The 20,865-nt window shown below is 35.8% G+C and overlaps 1 protein-coding gene across 7 annotated transcripts in view; it reads left to right on the top strand.

Moving 5' to 3' along the window:
* GALC (galactosylceramidase) overlaps positions 1-20,865 on the top strand; it is a 55,360-nt gene that overhangs the window by 10,436 nt on the left and 24,059 nt on the right. For 6 of the 7 annotated variants that reach the window (XM_031454144.2, XM_031454148.2, XM_031454146.2 and 3 more), the window contains 7 exons: positions 1,013-1,126; positions 3,139-3,278; positions 3,716-3,754; positions 7,736-7,866; positions 13,254-13,409; positions 17,470-17,594; positions 19,028-19,155. In XM_031454144.2, coding sequence (XP_031310004.1) covers positions 1,013-1,126; positions 3,139-3,278; positions 3,716-3,754; positions 7,736-7,866; positions 13,254-13,409; positions 17,470-17,594; positions 19,028-19,155 — 833 coding nt within the window. Of the gene's footprint in view, positions 1-325; positions 496-1,012; positions 1,127-3,138; positions 3,279-3,715; positions 3,755-7,735; positions 7,867-13,253; positions 13,410-17,469; positions 17,595-19,027; positions 19,156-20,865 lie in introns of those variants that run through there. The other variant, XM_064486171.1, reaches the window with a different exon arrangement.

Below are 20,865 nucleotides of genomic sequence, written 5' to 3'. Positions count from 1 at the left end.
GCCTCTGGTTTTCAGGAAGAAGATCATTGTCTCAATGATTGTACATGGCTTATTATTTATAGGCCAGATTTCATCATAGTGAACTTTAGAGTATTATCTATATGCCTGTGTTCCTGTTAGTGACTTGCAAGTCACTAGATATGTCTGTATAGTGGTACTGGTATTTAATTTATACTGAAAGAAAAATTCAAATCAAAAACAAAACAAAACCCCATAACAAAAACTATCCCCAAGCTATTATAAGAAGTCATACATTTTATTGTCAAACCTTTTATGCAGAATTGATAATGACGGGTCATCTTCATTTGCTGAAGCTAAATTAGAGGCAAAGAAACAGAAGCAGGAAGTTCTTAGGAATTCTGATGTTTACCTTTTAAGAAGAAGAGGGCTAGGGCCCCTCTCCTTGTGAGGCCCTTCTTAACAAGGGCAGAAGTTTGTGAAATGTGGTAACACGTGGGGACTGACGTCAGTTACCTACCTTGGCACCCTGTGGAGGTTAGTATAGAATTTTCTTACAGTGGGAGTGTGTATTTATTCGTTTTTTCTCAAAATTCTGTTGTCTTGGTATAACAAGGCATGTTACAGCCTCAAGGCATAGGGTATGGGAACTGGGGCGTAGGAGCCCAGGATTCACATCTAGGATTTAGAAGCTGGAAGCTGAGGTGATCTGAACTGAAAGCTGGACACGGGGATTTGAAAACCCCAGTGAGACTAAATCCCGGCAGAATGTAGTCCTAGGAATTTTCAAGTATATGAGTTGATCACATTTCTCTTAACACTGCTTGTAATAGAAAGTTGTAGTTTTGTTATTTATGATGCTTAGGGTAATGAAAGATGAAATAATATGCTTTGATCATCCATCCTCAAGTTATTTAAGATTATTCTTATTTGCCCCACTTTAGGATTGGATCTGGAACACGACTTCCGTGAAATGTGTGGATGTGCAGAGGGGAGGGTGGTCCTCCAACGCTCCATTGATAGTTTCCCTTCTCTTTTGCTGTCTCCCATTCAGATGGCACCGAGCCCTCCCACATGCACTATGCATTAGATGAGGATTATTTCCGAGGATATGAGTGGTGGTTAATGAAGGAAGCGAAGAAGCGGAACTCTAATATTACACTCATGGGTAAGAAGTGATGTTTGCTACACTTTTGCAGTCTGTTTTCCTTTAACTTTTAAATTCTGAATCATGTATGTGGAGTGTCTATTAATCCTGAAGCACTAATAATGCTATTAATACTACCATTGTGGTACCAGAAGCAAAGCATGTGCCAGGCATGATTCTTTCTTTGTTCATGTATATTATGTCTGATCTTCATCATACCTCTGGAGTAAGGCATTTCTTGTGCCATTTTGCTGCAGCAGTGGAGGCTTAGAGAGGTTATGCCACTGACATGAGGTCGGAGAATTAGTAAATGGCAAAATCAGATTTAGAACCTAATTCTATTCTAGTTTTTGTGTGTGTGATGCTAAACTAATTTTCTCAACAAAATTTCTCATCAAAATTTGTTAAAAGAGCAATTCTACTTATAAAAGTGTATGCTATATGCAGTAGTATATCCAACTATTTGCAAAATTGTATGTTACCTGCAGTAGTAGACCCCAATTCTAGAAGCAGTACATATAAAAGTGTTTGTTGATTTGTTTCCAACCTCAAGGATGTGGTAGTCACTGTTCTAGGCACTAGGGATGTGGAACAATTCAGCCCCAATTCCTGCCCTTGTGGACCTTAGGTTCCAGTGGCAGAATCACTGGATGGTTTCTCAAATGGGACTGCATTCCTTTCACTGCTCTCCTGTAGCAGCATACAGATCTGTTAAAGATTTCAGACACACACAGTGGTGGCATACTCTCATCATTTGAAATCTGATGAGTTTTTTTTTTTTTTGAAAAATGAGATTTTGAAATCTGATCTGATTTTCTTCAGACAGTTTTACACAGTCAGCCCAAGATAAAGTGAGATTAATGAGATTCATTCTATAGACTTGATTTCAAGTTATTTTAAAAGTCATTTTCAATCATTAAATTAAAGGGCAAGCATGAGTTTTTCTAAATTAAAAAAAAAATGAGGGGTCAGTGTGTTCTTTCTAAATGGACTTTTGTAAGAGATTCCAGAACTGTTTTGAGCAATCAAAAGCATCATTGACTTCAGCACATACTCGCCCACTGTGTGGCTGTCCAGGTCAGTTCTTATTTTAAATGCAGAAAATCTGGCATGCTGAGCCCTGTCCTGACAGAGACTTACACATGGTAGGCCTTCAGAGTGTATCTGACATTTCATTGTTTTAAAAGTTTCCATTATTTTAATGTCACATTTCTTATGTAGAAACACTTAGGCATTCCTCCTGAGTTTAGAAAAATAAGAATTTTGTCATTTTGATTTTGTACTTTTTTCAGTGGTGAACTAGATTGGTAATATATGTTAACAGTTAAGGAATTTAATGTTGAACTCATTTTAATATATTTGTAACAGAACTAGGGTTCTAATTAGTACTTCTCTATTCTCCTTAGTTTTTTAAACTTAAAAATAATAACTAGGGTATTATGAGAATGTGGATGTGGTTCTATATCATATAATGTATGTTTCCCTATTGAGTCATTGGCATTTATTTTGCTAACTTTGATAACCTGACTGATGAGCATTTTAAGTAGCCTCAAGTTGTAAGACGATGCGCTAGTGAAAGAAGAATTTGTATTATACTTACCTCCTCGAAGTAGTTAAGCATAAGCCTTTTAAAACTTTGATTTGACCTCAGAGCACAGAAACTGAATTTTGAACATCCTTTTAGCAGGAGGTGGGGATGTTAAGTTGCATTGTATGTTACATATCCTTTTATCGGTAAGTGAGTATTATTGGGGAGGTGTTTGTTTTTGTTGCTGTTTGTTTTTATTTATGTATTTTTCTTGAAAGCGCATTTGGAATTGTGGAGCCTGACTCTCGGGATCAATCAGGAGTTGCTGTGTTCATAGACTGGGAGAGAATTTGAGAATTTGTGCGTGGGTTACAGTCTTTCCTGTAGTCAGATCTGTACTGGCTTTTGCGTAGCCTGTGTTCATTCCTTTTGGCTTATTTTCCTTTGTTTCTAATAGTGCCAGCACTGTTCTGCCCACTCCAACTTTGCGTCTTCCTTTCCGCAGGGCTGCCGTGGTCCTTCCCGGGATGGCTGGGGAAAGGTTTCAACTGGCCTTACGTAAATCGTCAGCTGACTGCCTACTATGTCGTGACCTGGATTGTGGGCGCCAAGCATTATCATGACCTGGACATCGATTATATTGGGGTCAGTAATATATTTAGAACATGATTAACTTTTGGACATTTATTTGAAATTTTTAAAACCTAATTTGGCTCTGTGGTACTTTGCTAACTATTCTGTGTCTGTTAACTATTCAGTGCCTGCCGTAGCCCCTGGCACACACTGCCTTGTCAGTCTTTGTTGAATAATTGAATGGATATTTCATTTTTAGAAATCTCTGAAATCAGTAGCTTTTTGAAAACTACCCACCAAATATTTTAAGGTTTTTAAAAATAATCTTTTAATTAAAATTGTGTTGTCTTATAAATATCTATAAATTTAATAACAGGAAATTCCGTAAGGTAAGAAAAATGGCTTTTCAGATGATATGAAAGATGGTGAAAGAAGAGGCATCTTAATGATAATGTTCACTTTCTGACACAGAACTTTCCATTCTGACTTTTTGACTTTCTGTTCTGCAGATTTGGAATGAGAGGTCATTTGACGTCAATTATATCAAGGTCTGTAAAACTTTAAAATCTTTTTATCTTTAAGTTATTAGTGAATAATTCCTTTATGGTTCCATGGAAGTTAGTAGTAGGAACACTGTATTTTTTTTTTTTTACAGCACAGTTACTTGTTTTGCTGTTTGTGGCATAAAATTCAAGCAAAATTTTAATAATATTTTTATTCCTGATTACAGCATATGCAATTCCCTGTAAGCCCTGAATTGCCTTTGTCTGGAGTTGTGTTGAATTTTCCTTGATCCCTGTCATTGGAACACAAATGACAGTTGACCTTTTCAGGTGGAAATATTCTCTAGTTTACTTTTTAGTTATATTTGTCTTGTTTTATGTGTCTTTTCTCCAAGAAATATAATTTCGTGGTTATATTTTCTTTCAGTTTGAAAATTTTTTCTTTAAAATTGAGTGTCTTATGTTTTTAAGCAGGTAAGAGCTGCTAAATTTCTTTCATTTATTTATTCATTCAGTCAGCCAGGAAGCATTCACTCAACACCTAGTTTGTCGGGCATTGTGTACACGTGCTTGGACTATAAGGCTAAAAAGTACTGTTTCTGCCCCAAAGGAGTTTCACATTTGGGGGCTAGAGAGTCCCATCTGGACAACTAAAGTATCAGCCATAATTTCTCTAGCAGAATAAAGCACATTCAGGGCTGTCAGAAGGTGCAGAGAGGAGATGACACCTCTGCCTGTGTGAATGAGGGGAGTCTATTAGAAGAGGTGACATGTAGTCGGAATCTTCAAGGTGGGATGGATGGGAACTCCCCAGGTTGCAAAGGCAGGGGTGTGACATTGGGAAGAAGTGAAGACTGAGAAAAGTGATTTGGGAGAAGAGCAAGTGATGAAAGATGGATTAGACAAGTGGGCTCTGAGTCATTAGTAGGCCAGTATGTTCACTGGAGTAATGGCACAATTTAATCACCAGCTGTGGGGTGGAGAGAGCATAAATTTGAGAGGATTGGTTGCAGGCAGAGCCAGAGCCAACTCAAAGTCAACTCCAGACTCCAGGGATTCCCAGTGAAGTGGTAGGAGTGTGGTGGTGGTGGTGGGGTGCATGGTTACGGGAGGTAGGGCAATGGAGCTCGTATGAGATTGATGCACAAGAGTTGTTACTGGAAAGTCCTGAGTGCTCTGAGTACAGGTCTGGTGAGAGCAGCAAGAGGACAAAGCAGGAGCCAAGTTCGTGCCTGTGGACTGTGTCACTGCAGGGTCTTACTTGTAAAAAGTAATGAACTTTATATCTTCCCAAATTTGACATTTCCATTTTTTTTTCCCTTTGGGATTATATATCTGTCTCTCTTTGGCTGTGTTTATTTCATTTGAAGGAAACATTAGAAGCATTAGAATTTGGTTTCCTTTTCCTTTTAAAGTAATGATATGCAACTAAGTTGGTTGTTTTATATTATTTACTAATTTTTTTTACTATTTATTTTTTACTATTAAGACTCTGTTGCTGATTCCATTGCTTTCTAATTCATCTTACCTGATTTGAAAGATTAATTGCTGTACTAAGACTCATCATCAGTGTTTTAAACAATTTAGACTTCTTTTCGTTTTCTTTTAATCCTTAGTTTCCAGCAGTAAATATCTCAGGATAGATATAAAAACTTTTAGTTCGCATTTGCCATTTTTGTAGCAAGACTTTATTATTTATTTATTTATTTATTTTATTGAAGTATAGTTGATTTACAATGTTGTGTTAATTTCTGGTGTACAGCAGAGTGATTCAGTTATTTAATATATAGTTTTTCATTATAGGTTATTATAAGATATTGAATATAGTTCCCTGTGCTGTACAGTAGGACCTTGTTGTTTATCTACTTTATATGTAGTAGTTTGTATCTGCTAATTCTAAACTCCTAATTTATCCTTCCTCCCCCTTTCCCCTTTGGTAATCATAGGTTTGTTTTCAATGTCTGTGAATGTGTTTCTGTTTTGTAAATAAGTTAATTTGTGTCATTTTTTTTTTTTAGATTCTACATATAAGTGATGTCATATAATATTTGTCTTTCTGTGTCTGACTTTCTTCACTTAGTATGATAATCTCCAGGTCCATGCAAGATTTATTAGAATCTGTATTCTATTTATTAAAATACCTATTGGGAAGAGTTAAGTAATGGCAAATGCGTTGTTATTCAGATTTGGTAAGATTAATGAATATATATTTCACATACTATAATAAGGTGGCCCTGGGAATAATAAGGATTTGTTTTTAAGAGTAGGAATAAATACAGTGCAAATAAACAGTTTATGAAAAGATAGCAAGGCTGCTGTCTCTTTTATTTTTGCTATTTACATTGTATTTATGATTTACTCTGGATTTCAGTGATGTGGTTTGAAAATTGTGTCTGGAAGATCCCATGTAGTATCTGAGGGTTGTGGGTGGAAATGGATGTGTGAGTCTCTGGATACCCTAGTCAATTCAATCAGAACAGCTTCCCTTTGGTGTATCTTATAAGTTGGATTTCTATCTAATGTGTTTTTGAGAGGAAAGGGAAAGTTTCCTCAGCAAAAACATTTGAAATATATTAGATGCAACTTTGCTCAAAGAATGCTGCTAACTCATTACTGAGTTTGGGATGGTAACTTATTTATAAAACACAACTTACAGACTTGTATATTTTGGAGTATATTTGAATATACCATATAAAAAAGTTAACAGTCTTAGAGGTTATGGTCTAGGAATAGCCCTAGAAAAACTAGATATAGTGATAAATCCAACTGTGACTAAGGCGCTGTCCCTCCTTTCTGTAAGAACAAGAATTTCAGGATGATGAAACTGAAAGCTGGTCTCCTAATAGAGGAATAGGGATTCTCAGTCCTACTGAATCTTGAGAATTGGTCTCGATTTACTATTAAAGATCAGTTCATATTGCTTCCTGAGTAGAATTGATTTAGCACTTATATTATTTGCCTCCTAAAAGAGCACATTGTTGGAAATTTCTTTAGTTTAGAAAAGTTAGAATGTGAAAGAGAGCTTGTGAGTTTTTTTGTTCTTTCTTATCTTAATTAATTCAACCAATATTCATTTGAGCACCTACTGCTATGATCCAGACAGTTCCAAGTGCTTAGAGGTATAGCAGTGGGTTCATTCATCAGAATCTGGTTTGAAATCTGATCCTTCTGCTCCTGGGTGAAATGATGTTTACTTTTCTCTGCTCTTGTTTTACATATTGGCAATCCATACATTTCAGTATATACTATTCTCTGTTTTTTTAGTACTTCCTGTTAGTTTTAGTGTTCTGGTGAGTGTGTTTTTCACCTGAGGGTAAGGACCCCATCTTGTGCTTCGTTTAGAGTCCTCATGGGGCCCAAGTACAGAGCTAAATATAAATACCAGAGTAGGTATTCTGAGCTTTGTTGATTTATCTATTAGAGCTTAGCTTGTTACTTTTAATTGTGTGGGTGGATAGTCCTATGGGCAGATTTTATTGCCTGTCCTGTCTACACCTATGAAAGATTTGATATTTCTTATTCTACTTCTAGTATGGTACAAAATATTAAGAACTTTAATATTTCAGTAATGGCAGCTTATTTAAAGACATTGGAAAATACTCAAAATGAGACAATAGGTTAAAGCATTTTACCAAATGTTTTGTTTAATTTGATCCCAATTTATTGTATCTGCATAAGAAAATTCTGAAAGAATGCATACCAAAATAATAGTGGTTATTTTTAAAAAATTTCCACCCTGCCACCCAAATTTCTACGACTAAATATAATATTAAAGTCAGAGGGAAAATCCATATAAAACATCTTTACCTCTTGAGTATTTTTTTCTTTTTCCATTCCTGTGAAGTAGGTTATTTTAGTGATGAGGTGCCCCCCGCCCCCACTGAAAGCACGTTTCTATTGAGAAATAATATGGACGCTATTATCCAGAGTGCTGATTTTTGAAGACACTATAGCTCTCTTGGTCATAATTCAGCAGCTAAAAACTCATTTGCAAACTTCCCTGTGTTCTGCTTATCTCTCTGAAAGGTGTTAAGAAGAATGCTGAACTATCAAGGCCTCCAGCAAGTGAAAATCATAGCGAGCGATAACCTCTGGGAGCCCATTTCTGCTTCTATGCTGCATGACCCCGAGCTCTTGGAGGTGATTGATGTTATAGGGTAAGGAGCGATTTGCTTTGAAAACTAACAGTTTCTGATTGCTTGCTCTGGATACCGACTGTTCCTTGGTTTTTGACCTGTCCCCATTTGATTATATTTTTGGAAGGTGGGTTTCTCGTATTTACTTAACTAAAGCATGTATAAATTATATTTCATTCCTTTTTCTTGGAACTGTTATGTATTTTGGTATCTTTCTATGACAGTGTAATGTATTGGTAACTTTTAAAATATTGTGTTAATGTTTGGAGTAATAAAAGCATGGCTTTGTTTAGACCAAGGGATAGAGTAGTATTTACGTTTTAGAAATTATAAAGGCAGTGTCGTGAAATTAGTTCCCAACCCTCAGACTTCCTGTACTTGGGAGTTCTCTCATGAACACTTACGTAAATGGTATGGTATGATCCCTGACCAGGGCTTCTGTCACATATCCTTAGCAGTATGGCTGTGACACTGCTGCTTAGTCTAATTCTGCCGTTCAGCCCTCTAGGCCTTGACCTTACTGAGTTCCAGTATTATTATTATTTTTTGAATGAGTTTGAATTTTACCTATCATGACAACATACATAAACAGACAGCATATATAAACATTTGAAAAATAGAAGACATGTATATGTGGAGTTTGTTCTTTATTTTGTGTGAAGACTGCTTGATCTACGTGTACGTTTATTTTTATGAAGAATTTTGAACATTCACAAAGTAGGCAGAGTAACATGGTGGATATCCATGTTCCCATCACTCAACCTCCATAACTGTGAGCCTGGAGACAGTTCTCCATCTACACGTCTGTGCAGTCCTCTCTTCTTCCTCCCCACATTATTTCTGAAGCAAATCCCAGACTTTATATTATTTCTTCTATAAAAATGTTTACCACGAATCTCTAAAGACAAGAACTCTTTCTTTTTACAATAACAAAACCATTATTATTCTAAAAATGAGATATTTTCTTGATATTATCAAACATCTGTTACTGTTATTTTATGGTTTTATTTGATTCAATTTGGATCCAATTTGGAATCATACACTGATTAGTTGATATTTAAGTCTCTTCTAATTTTTTGGTTCTTGCTCCATTTTTTTCTCTTTTATTTGTTGAAGAAACTGGATTGTCTGTCATGTAAAGCTTCTCACAGTCTGCATTTTACAGATTTCATCCTTGTAGTTTAGTTTAACATGCCTCTCTCTCTCCTGTTTCTTTTTGAAAATTGATAGAGGTGTGGTTAGACTGGATTCAGGCTTAACTTTTTTTTTTTTTTTGCAAGAAAAATAAAATATATTTAAACATCTCATACATTGAAATTAGTGTATAATTTTTGCCCTTATTGTTAAAAGTTTCATAAATAGCTCAAGTCTTGAAGGGAAAAAAGTTGTGTTGACCTTGAATATATATGACTAGGAAAAATATTTAAATGAAAGTATAAGTCTTACTGTATCTTCAGTAATAAGTTGGATGCTTAATTCATTTTATCTTTATTGATGTGGGTATCTTATGCAAACCAATAATATTTACTGATATAAGTGAAGGTTTTGTTTTCTACTCTACTATACTGTCTTTTGTTATTTAAAGATTTGTGCTGTATATACACAAATACAAAATCTTTTGCTATGTGATTTGTTTTCTTTGCTCTTTTTAAAGGAGATACTTTTTTTTTGTTATTTAGCAAGATTTGATTTTGGTTCTATTGATTACATTTATATTGATACCTTTATGCCAGTGGTTCCCAGCTGGGGATAGTTTTGCCTTCTATAAGACATTTGGCAATGTTGGAAATATTTCTGATTGTCACTGGTGTAGGTGCTACTGGCACCTGATGGACAGAGGCCAGGAATGCTTCTAAACATCCTCCAGTGCACAGGACAACTCCCCCACAACAAGGAATTATCCAGTCAAAATGTCAATAGTGCTGAAGTTGAGATCTGCTTTATGCTAGGACTTTTGTTTCCCTCTCTATTTACATATTGTCTGTTGGTTTACTATAATTAATACTAAGATTATTTTATAATGTCTTATTCCTCCCCTTCTCTCTCCTACAATGGAATTTTAATTACCAGAGTTTCTTAATCTTTGTACTTTTAACATGAGCTTAAGCTTGAACTATCTTGATTTGTCAGCTACAAGATGTAACCTTTTACTCCCAGCCAATTGGCAAACTCACCTTTCACTTTCCTCTTATTTTGTTTCAGCTCTGTTAGTTACACATTGTCAGAATATATAATACTTATACACTATTTAATTGCTCTTTTAGTCTAGTTCTACCATTAAGTGTATTCAGTGCTCACCTTCAAGTCTTTTGCTGAAGTATCTCCCTTAGTTTCTTGGGTCCCAGAAAGCTTACTATCTACTATATCAGGAAGTGCGAATGAAAACAGTATTTCTTGATCTTTCACATGTTTATTACTGTTTATCTGTGGCCTTTATACTTGAAGGACAGTTTGGCTTGATATAAAATCCTTAACTCACATTTTCTGAATTCTTGAGTATCATAAAATTTGCTCCACTGATTTCTTACATAAAATGTTGCTGTTGAGAATTCTGATACCAGACTTACTTTCCTTTGCTTATAAATGACTTGGCATAATTCCTGTATGGCCAACAGATATTTTTTTCTTAACTTCAAAGGCTAGTAGTTTTACATTATTTACCATTTCCTGATACATGGTATATGCCCTTTTAATATCTATATTTAAGTATTATTTCAATAAGTTTTAGTTAAATTTTAATTTAAATAATTATCCTGCTCCATTACTTTGATTTTCTTTTTAGAAGCCCCAGTTACACATGTTGGATCTCCTTTGCATGTTGTCTTTATTCTGTATTTTTCTCAATTCTTTTTTATCTCTTTATTTCTGGTTGCTTTTACATAATTTTATCCTTACTATCCTCTGTTTCCTTTATTGTGCTTTCTACAGTGTTTATTCTGTTTTGTGTTCCTTCTACTTTAGTCTTCATTTCTAAAAAGCTTTTTCTTCTTTTTTAATAAATATTCTATAAGTCTCATATTTTAGTTTCATGTACCTCTGTTGTCTAATAATTCTGATTCGTTAAAAATTTTAATTGAATATTATACATACACATATACATAGATACTTGTTACTGAACCAGGTTTGTTTTGCACAGTATACAGCAAGCAGAAATGCTGAGATACTGAGGTTTGTTGCAAAGAGAGGCTTTATTTGCAAGGCAACCAAGTGAGGAGAAGGGAAAACAAATCTCAGATCCACCTTTCTAAAGACAAGGGACTTAGGATATTTAAGGGGTAGAGAATAAAGAAGCAAGGCGGTTTGAGGTGTGGGGAGTGTGAGGGAAGGAGATTAGAAAAAGGTGCAGTAATTGTGGCTCTGCCTAGGTGTAACTACGGTATAGACCTTTGCACGTTCCAAAGGTCATCAAGGGGGCACTCATGAATGCCGAGTGGAAGGGTCAGTAGTCCCATCCATTCTTAACCAGCTCAGTTCGTATTAGACACAGCTGACTCTTGGCTCAGCTAAAAAAAGATGTAGCCAACTCCGAGTGCCTGGAAAACAACTTGGACATTCATCTGTTGTTCAGGCCACGTGCTGCTTGGGGGACGTGCAAGTCTTGGTAGCAAAAATTAAAATGACCTTGACTAGTGAAGGCAAGTGACAGAGCTTACTCATACCCCTAACATCTAGAGATCACTGGGAACATGACAGCTTATTACTTTCCAGGCTTTTATTTATTTTTTTTAAAACAAATGTATTTTAGCCATAGACATACTGAACATATATTTAGGTGAGTGACAAGATGAATTTGAAAATTAGTATTTGCTTGAGGCATCAAAGCTTCATATCATGATTATGGAATGAAGTTCTGGGATATATGAATGAATCTAAAATGTAAAAATTTATTAAAATTATATAATTACAAAAATTAGTAGTCAGAGTTTCCTAGTTGAGAATTATAGTGCTGGAATAATAATTTATTAATTCTGTTAGGTGCTAGCTTTCTCTTGAGGTCTCTGTGGTGTATTTTTATATTACTGAATAGATGCCTATTTTCAAATGAGTGTAGTGACTCAACAAAATCTTAATGGAACCTCATTTTTCTCTAATTCTTCATTCTATTTTGTTTACTGTACATTTTTTTCTTCCTCATGAAATCCTGGAATGCCAGACTAATGTGCCTCCTTAATTCATGTTTACCAGATATAATGAATTCCCAAATAGGGCTTTTTCTTAAAAGATTCGTGACCTAAATAAAATTAAATAACTAAAAACTGAAACAGGTTCTTTACAATCTTTCTTTTAATGTTGTGAATACTGCTACACCAAACCAGGAAGATTAGAATTGTAATATAATGCAATCTCCGTTATTCTGCATATATTATCATTAAATATCATTTTTGTAAATAATTCTTGGCCTAAACAGTATACGCTTTTGTCCCTAAAGTTACTTAGCTAATGTGCTGTCTTACTCTTGTATTAACTGTCAGTCTATTTTCTGTTTTACATTTGAAATCTCATAATTGTTTTTAGTCAATAATTAGCCTCCACAATCATCATTACAGCAATATTTTACTCTTGGAATAATAAATGTACATTTATACTTCAACTGACTGACTTCTAGCAAATGCTAGCTCATTACTCTGGGGCAGGGTTTCTCAGCCTCTGCACTGTTGATATTTTCCCTGGGTCATTCTTTGTTGTGGGGACCTGTCCTCGGTGTTGTAGGATGTTTAGCAGCATCTCTGGCCTTTGCTCACTGGATGCCGGTAGCAAATCCTGTCCTGCCCTGTCTTCTCCTCCAGGCAGAGTCACCCAGGTTGAGAACCACCAATGCTCTGGGATAATAACTTCTATTTTTTCCCAAAGTGGTTTATTCTTTTTAGTTAAGGAAGAATTCTCTGGGGGTTTTGTTGTTTTTGTTTTTGCCTGGGAATAACTGGAAGCTCTCTTTCTCTCTGTCTGCTAGGGGTGGGAGCAGGGGACGAGACACTACTTTATGTAAAAGACTCCTTGTCTTATTTTTGGCTTCCTTCTTACTCCTTCTTTTCTACTGTCCCAAGCTCTCTGCTTCCCCTGGGAAGTCTGAATTCTGTCTCCATTTCATTCATCTCGGAATGTTCTAGGTTTTGGCCTCCTCTGCTGCCTCCCCCGTCACTTCTTCCCGCCGTATTATGTTTCCAGAAGCAAATTCTCATCCACTGATGATCTTCCTTCCCATTCTGTGTGTTGTTATAGGCTTATCTCATTCTAAGGGCATCCTGAGACACAAGGACGGGAAGCAGAGGCTTACAGTCAGTCTGACATCCATCTGGAAGCTGCCTATTGTTTTAAAAAGAAAACATGTATTTTTTATTCACTCAACAAATAGATGTAAGTGCCATGTTCTGACCTTTTGACATTTCCTCCCACCCTTTCTTTTCTAGAGCTCACTACCCTGGGACCCATACAGTAAAGGATGCGAGGCTGACTAAGAAGAAGCTTTGGTCTTCTGAAGATTTTAGCACTTCAAATAATGATGTGGGTGCAGGCTGCTGGGGTCGCATACTGAATCAGAATTATATCAATGGTTACATGACTGCGTAAGTTTTTAAAAACTCTTAAAGGTTTTTATTTTGAAAAATTTCAAAAGACAGTAAGCAGAAAAAGAATACAATGAATTTACACATTCTCACAACCTAGATTCAGTGATTATAAACATTTGTCTTATTTTCTTCATCTATCCCGATATTGACACCTAAGCTGTATCAACCAAAAAAAAAAAAAAAAAATTAAGCAGCACAAGTAAGAATAGAGCTTATTTGGGGTGTAAAGACTTGCAATTTGGGAGACACAGATTCTGGTAACCTTGAAAGAGTGTTTCAAGGAAGAGAGAGTCAGGGGCTTATAAGGACAAAAAGCCATGAGGCTGTTTAACGTTGCCTGGCAAGAATTGTGATTGACTCTGATATGAGTCAGAAAGTATCTGTCCTTAAGGAATCACAGGTTTTAGGACAGGGGTCCCATAAGTAGTAGATGGACTGTCATGGTTAGTTTAGGGTAAATGCCCAGTAAGTATCTTGAGTTTCTGGCAGGTGTTCTGGATGATTTCACAGGTCAAAAGGTCAGATCCCATCCAGGCCTATATGTGTATAAGTCACACTTCCTTAGTGACCTTCTGGCTCCATTTTAGGGAGTCCTCTTGGCAACACCAACTCCATTTTGACTTTTCTTTCACGCTGTATCTATCTATTCTTCTACATTTCAATATAGTCTGTATTGAATGAAGTCCTACTTGTGAGATATTACTTATATAGAGTAAAATTCATGTAGTTCTGTTTAGACAAGCTGTATATATATTTATTTAGTGAATAATTATAAAGTAAATTATAGATAATTTGACACTTCACCTCTAAATATTTTAGGATGTGTCTCCGATTTTAGATTATCCAAAAGGATATTCACCTACATGATCACAATATCGCTTGAAATTTAAAAGCATAGGAGCATTTAAAAAATATTTCCAATACTCAGTCTATATTTAAATTTTCCTAAATGTCTCCAAAAATGTCATTTATAGTTTTTTTTAAAGCTAAGTACCAGTACAGCACCATGCATCGCATTTAGATGTCATGCCCCACAAATCTCTTTTAATCTAGAATAATTGCCTTTCTTCTTCTTTCTTTATGACAGTGACCTTTTGAAAAGACAGGCAAATTGTCTTGTGCATTATCTACTTCCCAAGCTGCCTGATAACTCCTCACAGCATCACTTCATTTGTGTTACTGTCTATTTACAAAACAGAGGTTTTAAGGGAGAACACACTCTTTCTCAGGGAAGCATTTTTTAAATGCTTTGAGAAGCTTTAGTTGTAATTAGATTCAAATTACCTTTCTAAAACAATGATAAATAGAACAAAAGCAGCCAATACATACTTTTGTGATGTTAATGTGAGCTGACACATTCTTCTTACAGCCTTTGGTCTTTTTTTTTTCTTTTTTAAAGAAAAGATGCTTATTGTGGAGAGTCTGGTTCTCATCATTTAATTTGGTATTAAGAGTAATACATACTCATGGCAGAGAATTTAGTAACTGTGTATAGGTGCAAAAAAGGAAACAATATCACCGAAAATCTTGCCATGTGTGAAGTAATAGTCCTAAAAAATTTTGGTGTATGTCCTCCCATTTATATTGCTATGTGTAAAATTTTAATTCATAATTGACCCTGTACTACAAAATGTTTAGTTAGTAAGCTGTTTTTCACTTAACAAGGTATTATGAATTTTCTCCTCTTATTTTATAGATAAATATGTATACTTCCTCTATTTCATCATTTTTAATGCTTATATATATTTCATTACTTAAAGCAGAATTTCCCAGTTTGCCTTGTTTTAAGAAGTACCTGAGATACCTGTGTATACTGATTCCTTGGCAACTGCCCAGACCTATCAAATCTGAACCTCCAGGGAAGGATGCTTGGACTCTGTTTAGTCAGTGCCCCCAGTGATGCTGACGCCACGCGAATTTGGGAAACACTGATGTAGACATTACACCATACCTCGCTGATATCCTCCTCTTCCTGGAGATGGAAGTTGTTCTGTTTTAATGAACAGCTTTGCATACCCTGAAATGATTGATATATACAAATATCTCTGTGTACATCTATGATTATTTCCTTAGGGTACATTCTTAGAAATAGAATGAATGTCTGGGTCAGGAGTATATAGACTTTATGGGGGAAATCATTAGGTCTATTTAATTATTTATTACTAGTTTTCTTTTTGTTTTGAATGGAGATACTGGGGGTTGAACCCAGGACCTCGTGCATGCTAAGCATGTGCTCTACCATTTCAGCTATACCCTTCCCTCTGTCTATAGGTATATAGACTTTAAAGGCTTTTGTATTACTGCAAAATGCTCTCTAGATATTTTGTTTTAATTTATACTTCTATCAATAGCCAGAGTAGACACCATGCATCTTCCAATCCATGGCTAAAATCATGAGAACTTTAAAATTTTTCACTGGTGGTAAGGATTTTTGAAAATTGGGTTTATGTTTTGTGTTGACAGAATTAGAAGGCTTTGATTTTCTAAGAATGCCAGTCTGTCATTTTATGCTGGGTGAGGACTTATAAGATAAGAAAAATTAAATTCTATAGGTAAACTCTGTTTTTTTTTTTCTTCAAACTTTGAGGAACTCTGCAGTGCCAGGATCCAGAGCTTACCTTTTGCCCTTGGATTTTCCTGAGAACCAGAGAGTCACAATCTTAGGGTTCAGCACCAGCTGTGCACTCTTGAAAGAATGGACCAAAATTCAGAGCAGCAGGCTGATCCAATTAGCACTTGTAGGTGAAACAGAATCACAGCAGTGCTACAGCCCAGACCTTGTTCTGCCCTCTTCATGTGCACAGTACATTTCATCCTCACAGCAGTCACATGAGATAGGTACAGTTACTACTCTCATTTTACAGATGAGGAAACTGAGGTCCAGAGAGGTTAAGTGGTGGAACCATTGTTACCCGAAAACTGGATTCGCTTCTTGGTGGGTGTCAAGTCACAAGACACAACCAAGCCAAGCCAAAGAGTGGGAGAAAGAAGGATTTATTACTTTTAGCAAGTATGGAGAACACCAGGGATCTTTTCCCAGGCAGTGTCTCACCAAACAGCAAAATTGGGGAAGTTTAAACTAAAGGTTCATGCATATTCATAAAGGGGTAAGAGTTCCTGCATATTCATGAAGGCGCTTGAGCAGAGGAGAATTTAGCATAGAATTGGGACCAATTGACAGAGTCCAGGTTTTAGTTAATTGAAGTCCTAAGGGTCAGCAAAGGTCAGCATCATAATTTCTTAGGTTCCAATTAGTCTGGTGGTTGAGTTTTCGAGAGAGTTTGGATCCTGCAAAACAGCTCAGGAATGTGCTTCAGGATAAGCTTTACCTTTGAAACAGAACTGGGAGTCTTCACAGCTAATATATTATCTCTGATACAGTTATTTCCCTGGCCTGATGATAGCTGTTTGTTCTTACATTCTTCTATTCCCTTAAAATCAGTAACTGCTGAGACCTGTTCTGCAAGGGCAGCATTGTGGCCAGGTGTAGGTCACAAAATGGCTTAGGCCTAAAATGGCTTCTCTTACGTCAAGAAAGTTATGTCTGATTCTCTTCCTCTGTGGAGCCCCTACCCTCCTACCCTATCTGCCTACACCATCATTCGAACCTAGGCAGTCAGACTCTAAGAGTTCTCAATTTTAAAACTTTGCAACTTCTCAGAGTCAGGTTCATAAAATTATGTCATGAAACTGGATCATTAAGAGGCTGACCATCAAAAAGGAAAGCAGGTGTGGATAAAGCCTTTATTTGTATTTGACTCACCTTTGTGACATGTCTGGTACTGCTCTGGCATGACTCGTCTTCTGGTTACACCATTCCTCAGTGCAAATTGTACACTTCATATACATTTGTACTGTACTTATATAATTTACCATTAAAAATATTTAGATGCATCCAGCAGTTTTGGGTGGTCATTTTTTGATTATCTATCTATCCATCCATCCATCTATATTTGTATAGACTCTGATAAGGTCTATTTTACTATAGGCTTCTAGACATTCACATTTTTATTACAAGCTGCTTTGGTGTTTCTCTTTTATCATATGAATCTTTTAGCACAATTGCTTGGAATCTGGTAGCTAGTTACTATGAGCAGTTGCCATACGGACGTTGCGGATTGATGACTGCGCAGGAGCCGTGGAGCGGGCACTATGCTGTAGAAGCTCCTATCTGGATATCAGGTATGGTTAGGATTCCATCTCTCACTCCCTGAATTCCTCTCTAAGAGACAAAGCAGAAAACACTTAGAGGGGATTATACAAACAGTATGTGTGTGTGTGTGTGTGTGTGTGTGTGTGTGTGTATGTGTGTTTGTTTGTGTTTGTGGTGGGGTATGTGTTTAAAGTATGTCTCTAAGCAAGATTTTTCAGTGTTTTGTAAGAATATTTTGGGTAACTAGAGTACTTTCCGTATTCCATTCTTGATTATTCTAAGACCAGGCTCTTTTTTAGTTGATGTGTTTTTCTCAGAGATTTGTAGTCATGACATTAATCATATAATCATGACATTATTCTAAACTCCTTAAATTGTTCCTTGAAAAATATGGAAATATTAAGTTGGACTTATGTATCCTTGTTGGTTAACTCCTTAAATGTTGCAATAGATGGTCCCACATTGTTAGATGAACTAATGTAGTTCACTGGTTTTGGGGGTTAATTTTGTCACCTCTCAAAATGGGACATGGAATATTGCTCAGTACATTTCCAGGGCCAGCTTTGGAGGTGTCTGATAAGTACATATTGTGGAAATAAACTTGTTTGAAACCAGAAAGCATTTTTGAAATGCTTTGTTAACGTTTTTAAGCTCTATTTATTTGTAGTTAAATTAGGATGGGTTAAATAGAGATGAACAAGGATTGGGGTGGTATAACTTTATTTTAATCTTGGGAAAAAAAGTTTAATCATGAAAAAAAGGTTTAATCAATATTCTTGAACTGGTAGACTATGGTTCATTTATTTTTATTGGTCATTCTAAGAATCTTCCCATAATTGTACCATTTAACTGGACTTATTATTCAAAAGTTGAAATATGAGGTTGGCAAGTATTTTTCTCCAAAACAGAAAATAGCTGTTAGACTCAATCAGATCTGGGGTGGAAAATTTGTCCTTCTACCCTTCTAGGTTCCTTGGCTGATCTAATAATTAAATTGACATAAAGAGCAACAGGAGAAAAACAAATTTGATTTTGTATGTATGGAACTTTCATAAAAATCTAAGACTCAAAGGCAGGCAGGCAATTGAGGCTTATAGCCTCCTGAGCTATGGAATGGGATAGAGGCCTAGGGCTTCCCAGGAAGAGAAGAGCAGATGTTTGCCTTGACATGGAGGTGAGTCTGTCAGACAGAGTGTTATCTCTGGTAATAGCTCTCTTTCTAGGCCGGGTTTCCTGTCTAAATTCTTTTAGGCAGTTAAGGGAGAGATAAAAGTTTTCCTTTGGACTGCTGGGCCTTGGTTGTCATCAGCTCAAAATAATCCACATGCTAAAGCGGCATGTTTTGGGGTGGCATGTTCTGTTCTTTTTCAGACTCGAATCAGTAGACAGCTTTTTATTTTTTGAAGAAATTCTATTACCACCTACTTTAATCTTATTTTGGTCTTTCTCTGCTTTTCTGTAGCTCACACCACACAGTTTACTCAACCAGGTTGGTATTACCTGAAGACAGTGGGCCATTTAGAGAAAGGAGGAAGCTACGTAGCTCTGACAGATGGCTTAGGTAACCTTACCATCATCATTGAAACTATGGTAATTCTTTGTTGTTTTTATTGGATTAATTCACTTTGTCAGTGTTGGAAAAATGGCGTAAAACACAACTGAACACCTTTCTTAAAAAAACAGCTTTACTAAAATTTAATTAACATATAATAAAAAACATGGAAGGGAGGAAGAAACCTTTTCTTATACCCTCTTGGGTTCAGTAGCTGGGACCCCACAAATTAAACTGACAAAAAAAAGATTAACAGGGGGAAGAAAACAGTTTATTTGTGCTTGCAATATGCATACCTGTGGGAGAAACTCAGTGATGAGTAACTCAAAAGGATTAGAGTTTCGGTTTATATACCTAGCTTAGTGGGCAGGGGGGAAAAGGACACTTATGGGAAAGTAAATGACTTTTTGGAATGATAAATGGGTTTTCAGGAGAACAAATAGGAGATAAAGTTTGTGGATAATGTTTGTCTATACCGGTATAAGTACTCTTCCCTCTCCTTCAGGGCCATAGACACCCCTGGAGATTTGGGGTAGGTTTTATTCCTGTTCCTCCTTTCTGGGAGTAGATCCACCCTGAAGAGGAATTTATGGCAGCCTTATTTCCCAGAAGTTGCTGCTTTTAGTCAGATAAGGGAAGCTCAGAGAAGACATCTTCTGCATCTATTGAGTCTCAAATATCTTCAACTTAAAATAATTTTTATACCAAAGTGGCATATTTGGGGGTGGCATATTCTAATCCCCTTCAAACATATACTAAAAATGCATAATTTTATAACTTTTAGCATATATATATATATATATATATATATATATATATATATATACAATAAACCATCATCACAATCAAGACAGTGAACATATCTATCACCTCACAAAAGAGTACTCATGTTCCTTTATAAACATTCCTTCTGTGCCACTCCTGCCCATATACTGTGACTTCCCTGATCATTGCTTTCTGTCACTATAGATTAGTTTGCATTTTCTAGAGTTTTATATCAATGGAATCATACAGTATATGCTTTTTTTTTTTTTTTTTTTTTTTTCTGTCTTGCTGCTTTTACTTAACCTTATTTTTGAGATTCATCTGTGTGGCGTGACTCTTGTCATTGCTGAGTAGTATTCCACTGTAAGGACATACCACAGTTTGTCCATTCAGTTTGTAGATGGACATTTGTGTTGTTTCTACTTTTTTGGTTATTATACTTAAAACTATGAACATTTGTGTCCAATTTTTATATGAACATGTATTTCTTTTCTCTTGGGTAAATACATAGGAGTGGGATGGCTGGATAATATGATATGTTTATGTTTATCTTTTTAGGAAGTCACCAAACTGTTCTCCTAAGTGATTGTATCATTTTAAATTCCCATCAGCAGCATAATAAGAGTCCCAGTTTTTCTTTATCATTGCCAACACTTGATGTGATCAGTTTTAAAATTTTAGCTATTAATAGGTATGATGTAGTATTTCATTTTGGTTCTAGTTTGCATTTCCCTAATGACTAATGATGTTGAGATTTTCATGTGCTGATTTGCCATTCATATATCTTCTTTGGCAAAGTGTCTATTCACATCTTTTGCCTATTTTTTATTGGATTGTTTTCTTATTGTTGAGTTTTGAAAATTCTTTACATATTATGGATACAAGTCCTTTATAGATATATGCTTTGTATAGATTTTCTACCAGTCTGTAGCTTTTGTTTTTATTTATTAATAGTTAATAGTGTCTTTGAAAGAGCAGGAATT

Source organism: Camelus dromedarius, chromosome 5 (assembly GCF_036321535.1).
Source record: "Camelus dromedarius isolate mCamDro1 chromosome 5, mCamDro1.pat, whole genome shotgun sequence".
In the NCBI taxonomy this organism is placed as follows: domain Eukaryota; kingdom Metazoa; phylum Chordata; class Mammalia; order Artiodactyla; family Camelidae; genus Camelus; species Camelus dromedarius.
Note: the sequence above shows the minus strand (reverse complement) of the source record. Positions and strands in the feature narration are given on the sequence as shown.